Below are 16,206 nucleotides of genomic sequence, written 5' to 3' on the forward strand. Positions count from 1 at the left end.
TACTGCTATTTCAATATTTTCAAGTCACTAACACATATACACACATGTCTCTCTTTCTGTCTGTCCCTCTCTCTGTCTGTCTCTGTCTCTCTCCCATATATCTTCAGTTTTGTCAACTGAGGCATGTTCAGATATTTTACCCAGTGGCATTATCACGCTGACAGAAAGACAGGGAAAACTCAGGGAATATATTCCAATTTTGACAAAGGGGACGTTACGGGATACATGGGGAGGAGATTTTCAGGCTTAGGGGGGACATTTTGGCCGCTAACAATGTCCGCAGGGGACATTATGAACGGGGGACGTTTCCAGGTAGGAGACAATCTGGTATACTACACCGGGTACACAGCCAGGGGAACAGGAAGGGAGGCAACTGCTAGTGTAAATCTAGTGCGGTTCAAAGTATTCCAACTAACAGGAGCTTTGGGAGACATTATTACTGAGGTCTGGGAAACATTAAGGAATAGAATGGAAATTCTGTGTGTGTGTGTGTGTGTGTGTGTGTGTGTGGCTGTGTGTGTGTGTGTGTGTGTGTGTGTGTGTTTCGATCCGGGTTAAGGTGGAGGGATAGTGGAGGTGTTCTAGAATGAGTACCTACACATCCCGGGCAATGTGGTGTGTGTCTACTGTCACTCCATCCTCTGAAGATGAGTCACTACCAGTTATCCCAAAGTGTGCTGGACCGCGAATTTCTTCTTCGGCGTCTGTAGTGATTTTTGCCGAACAGAAGGCATTTTGTTTCCAGTCATCTCGAGACTTCAGGCAACATTTCTTTCCAGCTTTGGAAACGATAATGTCACATTACAATGCGGAGTTAAGTTTTATTGGAGGCTGTGCAGAGTTGTCGCTGCTTGTTATAACAAAAAGGGTTTATTTAATCCAGAGAAGAAAGGGGGATGATCGAGTCATTGAATTGATCATACAGGTAGCCAGTCTCTCCATCAAAACACGTAAAAGCCCACTCGTGTAGGAAAAGTTGCAGCCCACCAACGAAGAAGACTACTTCTGCCCTTCTTTCTTTTTTCAATTAATTTAGTCGTAATTCCAATTTATCTGGGAACCCGTGCACCCCAAATCAATACCACGACGTGTCAGTGTGTGCACAGGTGAAGGGAGGAGAGAGCCGGAGCAGCTGTGCTGATGTTGGCAGAGGGAAAGATCATGAGGAACGGTTTAACTGACTCAGTACGGCCAGTCCTCTCTTCTCCTCTACACAGACCCCTCGGATGTCCAGTGGGTGTCTGAATGACCCAACCTTTAGCTTCCGTCGTCAGAATTGTGGTATTCTTTGTCAACATTCACCTCTTCAGTATAAGCGCCTTCCGCTTGCAATATTTTGATGATGGTAATTGGGGCGAAACGCTGTTAACGTCGTCTCTTTCGCCGTTCGTATGGAGAGAGTTAAGTGACTGCTGTTTTGCTGAAGCATGCCTCGAATCTGCACTGCTACTGGCAAAACACACCGAGAACCTGTCTACATATCCGCAATGGAAAGGGGAGACTGAAAATCCACAGCTTGATGACACAGCATCCACTGCACTGTCAGGGTCAGGACCAGAGGAGGAGCGTCCTGCATGATTCGTGTTTTACATCTGTGTGTGGTTTGAAGTGGACACACACACAGGAGCTCCTGGTGACATTATTCAAGAAAGTGTGGGAATCATTGAGGAGTAGATTGAGAATAATTGCGGATGGTGTGCGTGTGTGTGTGTGGGGGGGGGGGGGGGGCGGGGGGGGGGGGGGGGGGGGGCTGTGTGTGTGTTGGCGCGTGTGTGGATATCCTCGTGTGGCTAGGAAGTGAAAGAGTCTCCGATGAGGAAAGGAGTGGGAGGGGGGGGGGGGCGCTGGGGGGTACTGAACTCAGATGTTATATCCTGAGCAATTTGGTGCATGTCGATTGTCACACAAAGCTGTGGAGACTTACATGCTACATTGTCACACAAAAATGTGGAGACTGACATGTTACATTGTCACACAAAGCTGTGGAGACTGACATGCTACATTGTCACACAAAGCTGTGGTGACTGACTTGCTACATTGTCACACAAAGCTGTGGAGACTGACATGCTATATTGTCACACAAAGCTGTGGTGACTGACTTGCTACATTGTCACACAGAGCTGTGGAGACTGACATTTTACATTGTCACACAAAGCTGTGGAGACTGACATGCTACATTGTCACACAAAGCTGTGGAGACTGTCATGCTACATTGTCACACAAAGCTGTGGAGACTGACATGCTACATTGTCACACAAAAATGTGGAGACTGACATGCTACATTGTCACACAGAGCTGTGGAGACTGACATGCTACATTGTCACACAAAGCTGTGGAGACACTTGCTACATTGTCACACAAAGCTGTGGAGACTGACATGCTACATTGTCACACAAAGCTGTGGAGACTGACTTGCTACATTGTCACACAAAGCTGTGGAGACCGACATGCTACATTGTCACACAAAGCTGTGGAGACTGACATGCTACATTGTCACACAAAGCTGTGGAGACTGACATGTTACATTGTCACACAAAAATGTGGAGACTGACATGCTACATTGTCACACAAAAATGTGGAGACTGACATGCTACATTGTCACACAAAGCTGTGGAGACCGACATGCTACATTGTCACACAAGGCTGTGGAGACTGACATGCTACATTGTCACACAAAGCTGTGGAGACTGACATGCTACATTGTCACACAAAGGTGTGGAGATCGACATGCTACATTGTCACACAAAGCTCTGGAGACATGTAGCATTGCCACAAGCAAGAGGAAGAACAAAAAAATCAACATTTGAGGGTTTCATCGCTGCTTTCGCAACAAAAGTGGACGTTGTCATTAATCAGGTTCTATAAGGAACAAAAGAGTTAATGAAATGGGTAATCAACAAATTATAACCTGTCCAAAAAACAATCTTAATGCGCGCACGCACGTACACACGCACACACACACACACACACCCCATGCAACTTCTTGCAAAGATAAACAAACAAACAATATATCAAGAGGCCGTGTAGGACTTGTTCAAGAAAGACGACTTGAGGACGTATATTTATAAGAAACAGCATGAATAAATGAATAAGATGAATATGCTGTTTTGTCAGAAAATAGGAAGACTGCAGAGTGGTATTTGCGAAGGGAGGATGGGAGGTCGGGAATGGGACACACCAGGAGGAAACACACCAGTGGCTATCTGACCTGCTGGACCTGCATTACCAATGCAAATGAGGGAGGCGGTGGGGGGGGGGGGGGGAAGAAGGGAGAGAACTATCGAAATACTGCTGACGATATTTTCTCCCTTGTCTTCGTGTCCTCTGTCTGTCTCTCTCTGTCTCTCTCTCTCTCTCTCTTCTCCAGTAAAACGTAGGGCCCATATCTTGACTCGTTTTCTGTTTTCTCCCGACATTTGGGTCCTCTGAGAGATTTGTAGGAAAGCTTCAAGCGACCTCAGACAGGGAGTGGAGTTCTTGAGGCCTCACAGAGAGAGAGAGAGAGAGAGAGAGAGAGAGAGAGAGAGAGAGAGAGAGAGAGAGGAGTTTCACAAAGGTACGGTGCATGGACCGCATCCCAGTGGAGATTTTATGTTTGCTTGTTGCAAACGGACAGAATGAGAATGAGTTTCAGTTGAAAGTAATCAGCCCCCTTCTCCCTTTTTCTTATGCGCGCGCGCCCACTAACCCGCACACACACACACACACGTTTACGTACACGTTCATTCCTGCATAAAAGAATGCCTCTGCACCGCAGCAAATGGGCAGAAAGAGTCGTCAAGGTGACAGGTTCAATAGAATGTCTTTTATAATTGTGTATGATATGAATGTGTATTCAGTGAGAGTGCCGCATTCGGTGAGTGTGTGTGTGTGTGTGTGCGCGTGCGTGCGTGCGTGCGTGTGTGTGAGGGGAGGGGGGGGGAGAGAGAATGTTATATTTTAATGTATTCACCGATTACTTTATTATATGGAATTCTTTTTGTTTATGTCAATGTTTTATACAAAGACCGCAGGTTGGCTTTCAAGTCCTGTCCAGCAGGTTGTTTTAAGCGGAAGTCATGTGTCACAACCCATAAGGGGTTGCCCATGAACCCCCCGCACCTTCCCAGACTAACACACACCCCGACAACACAAAACACAGAGACATAGATAAATCAGCTCAATTCTTTACTGTTGTACACTGGTCCAGACACACAAATTGAAACACTTTACTACAGCAACACTCTTTAGTTACATCGTAGCAGCTTGATCAAGACACAGTAAGCCCTAATAACAGCAGCACAGATCTACGCAAAAGAAAAACAAAATGTCAGTTCACTTGAACCAAAATCACGTTCATCTGTTGAAGGACAGCATCACTGAACTGGCTTCAGTCGTACGCTAGCAGAAACGGAGGGGGTGGAAACGGGAGGAGGGACTGTGGCCGAGGGCGTTGGAAAATATTGGGGTCGGGGAAAGGAGTGGGAGTGAGGAGTTTGGAACAGACAGGGACGAAGTGGAATGACGAAAAAGTGGATCCTGGAGTCCCGTTGGGGTGGCAGTCAGGGAGAACAGGAAGAATCACAGGGAACAAATCTGTAACAACTCCCATATCTCTGTAGATTACACTCTAACATTATGAAAGAGTACCCCCCCCCCCCCCCTTCCTGGAATGATACGGAATGCACTAAGGAAATAATTGGTTATCTTATCATATACAGTCAATTTCACACAATGCTACGAACGCCAAAAGTACATGAAATGTTTATGATTTATCCAGTATTGAAGGAGTTAAACTCGCATGAAATCCGAAAGAGACATTTACCCTAAATGACAAAAATGTCGTTATCTATCCTTGTGGTTTCAAACTACCGAAACAAAACTCAATGAGCCAACATTGCAATCTACCAATCACATTTCAAATACCACACAAACGTTTTTGAAATCTTAGGCTGCAGTTGGACACAGTTCACAAAGGAAATGAATCAGAAACAACTCGAGCTGAATACATAGCAAAACAACCCTAATCACAACCTTATCAATTATCCCAAAATATTTAGAAATAAAAGAATACTGGATTTAAAAGATTCCCGTTAAAACAATCCCAAAAATACAACCAAATGTCACAAGTTACGGCACTAACACCACGAGGACAAACTAACTATACAACTCCCCCCTCACCTGTCACCAGGCGGGAATCGGGCTCACCACTGGCCCAGGAGAGAACACGAAACATAGATCCACACAGAGGCAGAAGGGGGTCACACAAGAATCAAGCCCCACGACTGTCCAAGAGGGCACCCAGCAGCTCACTTGCTGGAACGGCGACCCTTCTCCTTCCAAAGCTCGGCACCAAAGGCCAAGCAAAACTCTTCCTTTACAACGACGTTAACTCCGAACTCATCTCAAGAGTTCAGAGTGAGAAGGACTAAGGACATGTCAGACACACATCACGACAGATTCACGTGCTTCAGTTCGGAACAGAACTGAGCACACAAGAGAACGATAGAGCACAAAGGGGGAGAGAGAAGAGGGAGAAAGGGAGAGGAGAAAGGGAGAGGAAGGGGAGAAGAGGGGAGAGGAGGGGAAAGGAGACGAACACACGCACAAATGAATGCTACGAGCCGTGACATCATGCATATGCTTTTTTTTCAGCAGTTGTGGTGCAGCGTATGTGGATCAGTCCGCACGCTTTGACACCTCCTTGAAACTGAAACTGAAAGTGTGTGTGCATGAACACTTGAGTTTGTCTACGCGCGTGTTCAGCGCGATATCCGTTGTCATGGTGAATGCAGAAAACGTTGCATTGAACTCATTTCTCGTCAGTCTTCGGTTCACCGTGTTCGGAGGAAGCTGAAAGCAGAAATTCTGTGCGTCAGCATATTTGTTTGTTTGGGGTTTTGGTTTTTTTTTGTTTTGTTTTGTTTTTTGTTTGTTTGTTTCTTGAGAGTACAGTTTGAAATTGTTCTGTTTGGTGTGAGAGCTCTCATTTAATGCTGCGATGTGCATGACTGAGCCTGCTGAACACCTTTGAAATTATTCTGTCGAGAGACTTGCTCTGATTTAATGCTGTGTTGTGTTTAAAAATTTGAGCCTGCCGAATACTTTGAAATTATTTTGTCATGAGACCTCTGATTTTAATGCTGTGTTCTGCACGACTTAGCCTGTCGAATACTTTGAAATTATTCTATCAGGAGAGCTGGTTTAATGCTGTGTTGTGTTGTGTTGTGCAGACTGAGCCTGTTGAATTCTATGCTGGACAAGGATAAGTACGACGCCCGGGTTCCGCCTGACTACGAAAAGAGTGAGTGCTGTTCGTCTGGTGTTTCGGTCACGAAATAGTTAAAGTTCTCACAACTGTTTTACGGCCATCAGGGCACTGCGTCTACGGCTGGACATAGGAAGGCAGTAAATTCACATCCACTGTGTCTAGCTCTCGGCATAGGAAGGCAGTGATTTCACACCCACTGTGTCTAGGGCTCGGTATAGGAAGGCAGTGAATTCACATCCACTGAGTCCAGGGCTCGGCATAGGAGGGCAGTGAATTCACATCCACTGTGTCTAGGGCTCGGTATAGGAAGGCAGTGAATTCACATCCACTGTGTCTAGGCTTGGCATAGGGGGGCAGTGAATTCATATCCACTGTGTATAGGGCTCGGCATAGGAGGGCAGTGAATTCACATCCACTGTGTATAGGGCTCGGCATAGGAGGGCAGTGAATTCACATCCACTGTGTCCAGGGCTCGGTATAGGAAGGCAGTGAATTCACATCCACTGTGTCTAGGGCTCGGCATAGGAGGGCAGTGAATTCACATCCACTGTGTCAAGGGCTCGGTATAGGAAGGCAGTGAATTCACATCCACTGTGTCTAGGCTTGGCATAGTGGGGCAGTGAATTCATATCCACTGTGTCAGGGCTGGGCATAGGGAGGCAGTGAATTCATATCCACTGTGCATAGGGCTGGGCATAGGGAGGCAGTGAATTCATATCCACTGTGTCTAGGGCTTGGCATAGGGAAGCAGTGAATTTATATCCACTGTGTCTAGGGCTTGGCATAGGAAGGCAGTGAATTCATATCCACTGTGTCTAGGGCTCGGCATAGGAGGGCAGTGAATTCACATCCATTGTGTCTAGGGCTTGGCATAGGAGGGCAGTGAATTCACATCCACTGTGTCTAGGGCTTGGCATAGGGGGGCAGTGAATTCATATCCACTGTGTGTAGGGCTTGGCATAGGGGGGCAGTGAATTCATATCCACTGTGTCTAGGGCTTGGCATAGGGGGGCAGTGAATTCACATCCACTGTGTCTAGGGATTGGCATAGGGGGGCAGTGAATTCATATCCACTGTGTCTAGGGCTCGGCATAGGAGGGCAGTGAATTCACATCCATTGTGTCTAGGGCTTGGCATAGGAGGGCAGTGAATTCACATCCACTGTGTCCGGGCTGGGCATAGGGGGGCAGTGAATTCATATCCACTGTGTCCAGGGCTTGGCATAGGGGGGCGGGGCCCAAACCTCTCCCTTCGCCGTTTTAACCTCCCCCCAAACAAACACAGAGAAAACAGGAAGGGGCGAAGAGGAGAGAGATTCAGCAGAGGGAGGCACGTGCGCGAAGGTACACGCTCACGCACGCACACACACACACACACACACACACACACACACACACACACACACACACACACACACACACACACAAAGCACAAACACACACACTGTTAGAGAGAAACAAATGGAGCTTTAATCCCCGAGGAGATTAGACAAAAGATTGACAGCCCGACAAAAACAACTGACAAGTTTATATATAAACTTTGACAAATTTTGCCCCCGCACACAAGCGAGAGTGTGAGTGAGATGCGTGGAGCGAGGGAGAGAACACTGGGGGAGGGGGGGGGGGTCGGGAGGGGGGGGGGATGAGGGGGTCGGAGATTAACCTAGAAGAACGGAGAAGGATTGTTGCACACACGCCAACGTGTAAACTGTGGTCGTCGTTGTTGCAGATGTGGCCACTAACGTCACCATCAAGATCCACCTGCTCAGTTTTGACAGCGTCAGCGAAACCAAGATGGTGAGAGATTCAGCCTTTACGGACACTGAATAGCCTGCGTGTGGCAGCTTTTCTTTCTTTCTTCTTTTTTCTTTAACTGTATTTCTGTTTTCTTCCCCCTCTCTTTCTAGTATGCAGTGTTCTAAACAAGAAAGAAGTGTCTTACACCACAGTTTAATTTCACTTTGGATATAATAAAGTATTCTATTTACGTATTTGTCACTCGGTACAAAACATAAACAGCATGCCAGCACACACACACACACACACACACACACACACACACACACACACACACACACACACACACACACACACACACTGGCACGCACACATACAAGCACACACACACAAACACGCACGCACGCACGCACACGCTCGCGCACACAAACACACACAAACTCTCTCTCTCTCTCTCTCTCTCTCTCTCTATATATATATATATATATATATATTGTCATGTGTCACTGTCAAAATATTGTTTTCATTTCTGCGTCTGTGCGTTTGTCTGTCTGTCTGTCTGCCGATCTGTTTCACTGCTTCTCTGTCTGAATATTGTAGGTATCGAGCTTGGTATTGTCAGCATGAATCAACAGCACGTTGTCAGCTGACGATTCTGCAATAACTTGCCTAGGGTGCTTTAGAAGGGCCTTCTCACTCTTGGTGCTCAACATTATTAGAACTTTTTACATGGTTTGGTTCTGTAGTTGAAGTCTTTTTTCACTTTTGGCACCCATATTAATCATGTTCAGTTATTTTTGGCATGAATCTTTTCACGAAGAAAACATTTACTCAAAGTTAAGTTCCTTTGTTTTGCTGCAAAAAGCACTTTCATGACTGACAGGAGGATGTCTGGATCCTTGGCGGCCAGTGTTGATTGCATTTTCAATCATCAGATTAACATGATATTGGACATACGGAATCACAAGTTTTATATAATATTGGAATATTTAATCACTTGATTTATGTAGTACTGGACATATATATATATATATATATATATATATATATATATATATATATATATATGATATTGACATATTCAGCCACTAGGTTCGTATGGTATTGGACATTTTCAATCATCAGATTAACATGATATTGGACATACGGAATCACAAGTTTTATATAATATTGGAATATTTAATCACTTGATTTATGTAGTACTGGACATATATATATATATGATATTGACATATTCAGCCACTAGGTTCGTATGGTATTGGACATATTCAATCACCAGATTAACATGATATTGGACATACGGAATCACAAGTTTTATATAATATTGGAATATTTAATCACTTGATTTATGTAGTACTGGACATATATATATATGATATTGACATATTCAGCCACTAGGTTCGTATGGTATTGGACATTTTCAATCATCAGATTAACATGATATTGGACATATGGAATCACAAGTTTTATATAATATTGGAATATTTAATCACTTGATTTATGTAGTACTGGACATATATATATATATATATATGATATTGACATATTCAGCCACTAGGTTCGTATGGTATTGGACATTTTCAATCATCAGATTAACATGATATTGGACATATGGAATCACAAGTTTTATATAATATTGGAATATTTAATCACTTGATTTATGTGGTACTGGACATATATACAGTCACTAGATTTATATGATACTTATACGCTCATTTGCAGTCACTAAATTTATATAAAATTGGGCATTAGACCCATTCTAGTCATTTAGATGAGACGATAAACAGAGGTCCATGCCTGACATAGACGCTAACATCTCACCACCAATGTCTATGCCTGACACAGACACTAACATCTCACCACCAATGTCTATGCCTGACATGGACACTAACATCTCACCACCAATGTCTATGCCTGACACATACACTAACATTTCACCACCAATGTCTATGCCTGACATGGACACTAACATCTCACCACCAATGTCTATGCCTGACACAGACGCTAACATCTCGCCACCAATGTCTATGCCTGACACAAACGCTAACATCTTATCACCTATGTCCACGGCGGACAGGACACTAACATCTCGCCACCAGTGTCTATGCCGGACGCAGGCGCTAACATCTCACCACCAATGTCTATGCCTGACACAGACACTAACATCTCACCACCAATGTCTATGCCTGACACAGACGCTAACATCTCACCACTAATATCTATGCCGGACACAGACACTAACATCTCACCACCAATGTCTATGCCGGACACAGACGCTAACATCTCACCACTAATGTCTATGCCGGACACAGACACTAACATCTCACCACCAATGTCTATGCCGGACACAGACACTAACATCTCACCACCAATGTCTATGCCGGACATGGACACTAACATCTCACCACCAATGTCTATGCCGAACGCAGGCGCTAGCATCTCATTACCAATGTCTATGCCTGACACAAACGCTAACATCTATCACCAATGTCTATGCCGGACACAGACACTAACATCTCACCACTAATGTCTATGCCGGACACAGACGCTAACATCTCACCACAATGTCTATGCCGGACACAGACACTAACATCTCACCACCAGTGTCTATGCCGGACACAGACACTAACATCTCACCACCAATGTCTATGCCGGACATGGACACTAACATCTCACCACCAATGTCTATGCCGAACGCAGGCGCTAGCATCTCATTACCAATGTCTATTCCGGACACAACCGCTAACATCTCACCACCAATGTCTATGCCTGACACAGACACTAACATCTCACCACCAATGTCTATGCCGGACACAGACGCTAACATCTCACCACTAATGTCTATGCCGGACACAGACACTAGCATCTCACCACCAGTGTCTATGCCGGACACAGACACTAACATCTCACCACCAATGTCTATGCCGGACATGGACACTAACATCTCACCACCAATGTCTATGCTGGACACAGACGCTAACATCTCACCACCAATGTCTATGCTGGACACAGACGCTAACATCTATTTGTATTTGTATTTCTTTTTATCACAACAGATTTCTCTGTGTGAAATTCGGGTTGCTCTCCCCAGGAAGAGCGAGTATTACAGCGCCACCCATTTTTTTTGTATTTTTTTCTGCATGCAGTTTTATTTGTTTTTCCTATCGATGTGGATTTTTCGACCGAATTTTGCCAGGAACAACCCTTTTGTTGCCGTGGGTTCTTTTACGTGCGCTAAGTGCATGCTGCACACGGGACCTCGGTTTAGCGTCCAGACCACCACTCAAGGTCTAGTGGAGGGGGAGAAAATATCGGCGGCTGAACCGTGATTCGAACCAGCGCGCTCAGATTCTCTCGCTTCCTAGGCGGACGCGTTACCTCTAGGCCATCACTCCATCACTCCATCTCACCACCAATGTCTATGCCTGACATGGACACTAACATCTCACCACCAATGTCCATGCCCAGGACTACTCCGTGGAGCTGTTCCTGACCCAGGAGTGGTTCGATGCCCGGCTCAACTTCGGGAACGTGTCCGACCTGAAATGGCTGGAGGTGGACTCCAAGATGATGGACGACGTCTGGGTGCCCGACGTCTACTTCCGGAACGAGAAGAGCGCCTCCTTCCATGACGTCACCGTGCCCAACAAGTACATGCACCTGTACCCGGGGGGCAGGGTGGTCTACAGCGTCAGGTGGGGTGGCTGGTCTGTTTGGGTGTGTGTTTGTTTTCTTTTAGTGAATGTAGGATGTTCACGGTGATGGTGTGGCAGGCTTTTTACAGTGAATGTAGGATGTTGACAGTGGTGGTGTGGCAGGCTTTTTACAGTGAATGTAGGATGTTGACAGTGGTGGTGTGGCAGGCTTTTTTACAGTGAATGTAGGATGTTGACAGTGGTGGTGTGGCAGGTTTTTTTACAGTGAATATAGGATGTTGACAGTGGTGGTGTGGCAGGCTTTTTACAGTGAATGTAGGAAGTTGACAGTGGTGGTGTGGCAGGCTTTTTACATTGAGTGTAGGACGTTGACAGTGGTGGTGTGGCAGGCTTTTTTACAGTGAATGTAGGATGTTGACAGTGGTGGTGTGGCAGGCTTTTTTACAGTGAATGTAGGATGTTGACAGTGGTGGTGTGGCAGGCTTTTTACAGTGAATGTAGGATGTTGACAGTGGTGGTGTGGCAGGCTTTTTTACAGTGAATGTAGGATGTTGACAGTGGTGGTGTGGCAGGCTTTTTACAGTGAATGTAGGATGTTGACAGTGGTGGTGTGGCAGGCTTTTTTACAGTGAATGTAGGATGTTGACAGTGGTGGTGTGGCAGGCTTTTTACAGTGAATGTAGGAAGTTGACAGTGGTGGTGTGGCAGGCTTTTTTACAGTGAATGTAGGATGTTGACAGTGGTGGTGTGGCAGGATTTTTGCATTGAGTGTAGGAAGTTGACAGTGGTGGTGTGGCAGGCTTTTTACATTGAGTGTAGGACGTTGACAGTGGTGGTGTGGCAGGCTTTTTACATTGAGTGTAGGACGTTGACAGTGGTGGTGTGGCAGGCTTTTTACATTGAGTGTAGGACGTTGACAGTGGTGGTGTGGCAGGCTTTTTACATTGAGTGTAGGACGTTGACAGTGGTGGTGTGGCAGGATTTTTGCATTGAGTGTAGGAAGTTGACAGTGGTGGTGTGGCAGGCTTTTTACATTGAGTGTAGGACGTTGACAGTGGTGGTGTGGCAGGCTTTTTACATTGAGTGTAGGACGTTGACAGTGGTGGTGTGGCAGGCTTTTTACAGTGAGTAAAGGACGTTGACAGTGGTGGTGTGGCAGGCTTTTTACAGTGAATGTAGGACGTTGACAGTGGTGGTGTGGCAGGCTTTTTACATTGAGTGTAGGACGTTGACAGTGGTGGTGTGGCAGGCTTTTTACATTGAGTGTAGGACGTTGACAGTGGTGGTGCGGCAGGCTTTTTACAGTGAATGTAGGATGTTGACAGTGGCGGTTTTACAGTGAATGAACGACGGTGACAGTGGCGGTTTTACAGTGAATGTATGGCGTTGACAATGGCAGTTCTACAGTGAATGCAGGACGTTCACAGTGGTGGTTTCACAATGAATGTATGGCGTTGACAGTAGTCGTTTCACAGTGAATGTATGGTGTAGACAGTAGTGGTTTCACAGTGAATATAGGACGTTGACAGTAGTGGTTTCACAGTGAATGTAGGACGTTGACAGTGGTGGTTTGACAGTGAACGTAGGACGTTGACAGTGGCGGTTTGACAGTGAATGTCTGGCGTTGACAGTGGTGGTTTGACAGTGAATGTCTGGCGTTGACAGTGGCGGTTTGACAGTGAATGTAGGACGTTGACAGTGGCGGTTTGACAGTGAATGTCTGGCTTTGACAGTAGCGGTTTGACAGTGAATGTATGACGTTGACAGTGGTGGTTTCACAGTGAATGTTGGATGTTGTCAGTGGTGGTTCCACAGTGAATGTTGGACGTTGACAGTGGTGGTTTCACAGTGAATGTTTGGCGTTGACAGTGGTGGTTTCACAGTGAATGTTGGACGTTGACAGTAGTGGTTTCACAGTGAATGTATGGCGTTGACAGTGGTGGTTTCACAGTGAATGTATGGCGTTGACAGTGGTGGTTTCACAGTGAATGTAGGATGTTGTCAGTGGTGGTTTGACAGTGAATGTATGGCGTTGACAGTAGTGGTTTCACAGTGAATGTATGGCGTTGACAGTAGTGGTTTCACAGTGAATGTTGGACGTTGACAGTAGTGGTTTCACAGTGAATGTATGACGTTGACAGTAGTAGTTTCACAGTGAATGTATGGCGTTGATAGTGGTGGTTTCACAGTGAATGTATGGCGTTGACAGTGGTGGTTTCACAGTGAATGTAGGACGTTGACAGTAGTGGTTTCACAGTGAATGTTGGACGTTGTCAGTGGTGGTTTCACAGTGAATGTTGGACGTTGACAGTAGTAGTTTCACAGTGAATGTATGGCGTTGATAGTGGTGGTTTCACAGTGAATGTATGGCGTTGATAGTGGTGGTTTCACAGTGAATGTAGGACGCTGACAGTGGTGGTTTCACAGTGAATGGTGGACGTTGACAGTGGTGGTTTCACACTGAATGTAGGACGTTGACAGTGGTGGTTTCACAGTGAATGTAGGACGCTGACAGTAGTGGTTTCACAGTGAATGTCTGGCGTTGACAGTGGTGGTTTCACAGTGAATGTTGGACGTTGACAGTGGTGGTTTCACACTGAATGTAGGACGTTGACAGTGGTGGTTTCACACTGAATGTAGGACGTTGACAGTGGTGGTTTCACACTGAATGTAGGACATTGACAGTGGTGGTGTTGCAGGCTTTCTCTGACGCTGAACTGCCGCATGGACCTGATCAAGTATCCCCTGGACTCACAGGACTGCCCTATGTGGATACAGAGCTGTGAGTGTTGAACTGTGTGTGTGTGTGTGTGTGTGTGTGTGTGTGTGTGTATGCATGCGTGTGTGTCTGTGCGTGTGTGTGTAACATGATGTGTTTTGTTTACAAAACAACAGATATGGTGTTGCTGATGTCTGTTGTAATTGTTGTTGTTGTTGTCTGTGTTGTTTATATCCTGGAACGAGGTTTCAGCCGCTACAGTAGTTGTCATCCTTCTTCTTCTTCTCCTTCTCCTTCTTCTTCTCCTTCTTCTCCTTCTTCATCTCCTTCTTCTTCTTCAGCTTCATCTTCTTTTTCTTCTTCTCTTTCTTCATCCCCTTCTTCTTCTACTTCTCCTTCTTCTTCATCCTTCTCCGCGCTAATTGCGGTGGTGTTTTGGTGATGTCGCGATAGTTATACGTGTGCGAAAAAGAGAGGTGTGTTGTAGTGAGGGGTTGGGGGGGGGTATTCTACTTTTCTTTCTGTTCCTCTGTGTGTCATCGTATTCCCATTCCCCCAAAAGGCAAAAAGCAGACAGTGTTGAATGATTGTATTTGTTTTGTATTTGTTTGATCCAGTAAGGGTGGGTGGGTGTTCGGTTGGAAGGGGCGGGGAAAGGGGTTAGGTGCATGTGTTTGTGCATTAGTGTGTGCACAGAGAGAGAGAGAGAGAGAGAGAGAGAGAGAGAGAGAGCGTTAAAGTTTCAGGGCTGCTGTATGTTCAATGGAAAGTGTGTCAAGGTGAAACATGCACTTGACACATAAAACGATGTGATTCAATACAGTTCAGTGCAACGCAACGCAAAACAGCACGACGGAACACAACTACAGCACAACGCATCGCCAAGCAACACAGTGCAACACAGTATAGCACAACATAACACAACGCAGCATAGCACAGCACAACTCATCACAGCAAAGCAAAGCACACAGCAAAGCACAACGCAAACAACACAACACAACACAAGGCAGCATACTTTGACACAACGCAGCACAGCTTAAAGCAGCGCAACGCAGCACAACGCAACATAACGCAACATAGCACAGCACAATACAACACAACGCAACACACCGCAACACAGCACAACACAACACAACACAACACAACGCAACGCAACACAGCACAACACAACACAACACAACACAGCACAACACAACACAACACAACACAACACAACACAACACAACACAACACAACGCAAAAGCACAACACGCGTCACAACGCAAGACAACGCAGCACATCACAGCACAGCACAACGCAACGCCAAAATCAACGCAAAACAAACACAGCACAGCACAGCCGCACAGCCAGACACACACAGCACTGCACAGCACAGCACTGCACTGCACTGCACAGCACTGCACTGCACTGCACTGCACAGCCGTCCAGCCAGACACACACAGCACAGCACAGCACAGCACAGTACAGCCGGACGCACAGCACAGCACAGCACAGCACAGCACAGCCAGACACACACAGCACAGCACAGCACAGCACAGTACAGTACAGCCGGACACACAGCACAGCACAGCCGGACACACAGCACAGCACAGCCAGACACACACAGCACAGCCGGACGCACAGCACAGCACAGCCGGACACACAGCACAGCACAGCCAGACACACACAGCACAGCCGGACACACAGCACAGCACAGCCGGACACACAAAGCACAGCACAGCACAGCACAGCCGGACACACAGCACAGCACAGCCAGACACGCACAGCACAGCCGGACACACAGCACAGCACAGCCAGACACACACAGCACAGCACAGCCGGACACACAGCACAGCACAGCACAGC

The 16,206-nt window shown here is 46.3% G+C and overlaps 1 protein-coding gene across 2 annotated transcripts in view; it reads left to right on the forward strand.

The window, feature by feature from the left end:
- LOC143284272 (glycine receptor subunit alpha-4-like) overlaps window positions 1-16,206 on the forward strand; it is a 273,405-nt gene that overhangs the window by 230,303 nt on the left and 26,896 nt on the right. For both annotated transcript variants that reach the window (XM_076590961.1, XM_076590963.1), the window contains exons 4-7: window positions 6,213-6,283; window positions 7,979-8,046; window positions 11,455-11,681; window positions 14,342-14,424. In XM_076590961.1, coding sequence (XP_076447076.1) covers window positions 6,213-6,283; window positions 7,979-8,046; window positions 11,455-11,681; window positions 14,342-14,424 — 449 coding nt within the window. The remainder of the gene's footprint in view (window positions 1-6,212; window positions 6,284-7,978; window positions 8,047-11,454; window positions 11,682-14,341; window positions 14,425-16,206) is intronic.

Source organism: Babylonia areolata, chromosome 7, assembly GCF_041734735.1.
Source record: "Babylonia areolata isolate BAREFJ2019XMU chromosome 7, ASM4173473v1, whole genome shotgun sequence".
In the NCBI taxonomy this organism is placed as follows: Eukaryota; Metazoa; Mollusca; class Gastropoda; order Neogastropoda; family Buccinidae; genus Babylonia; species Babylonia areolata.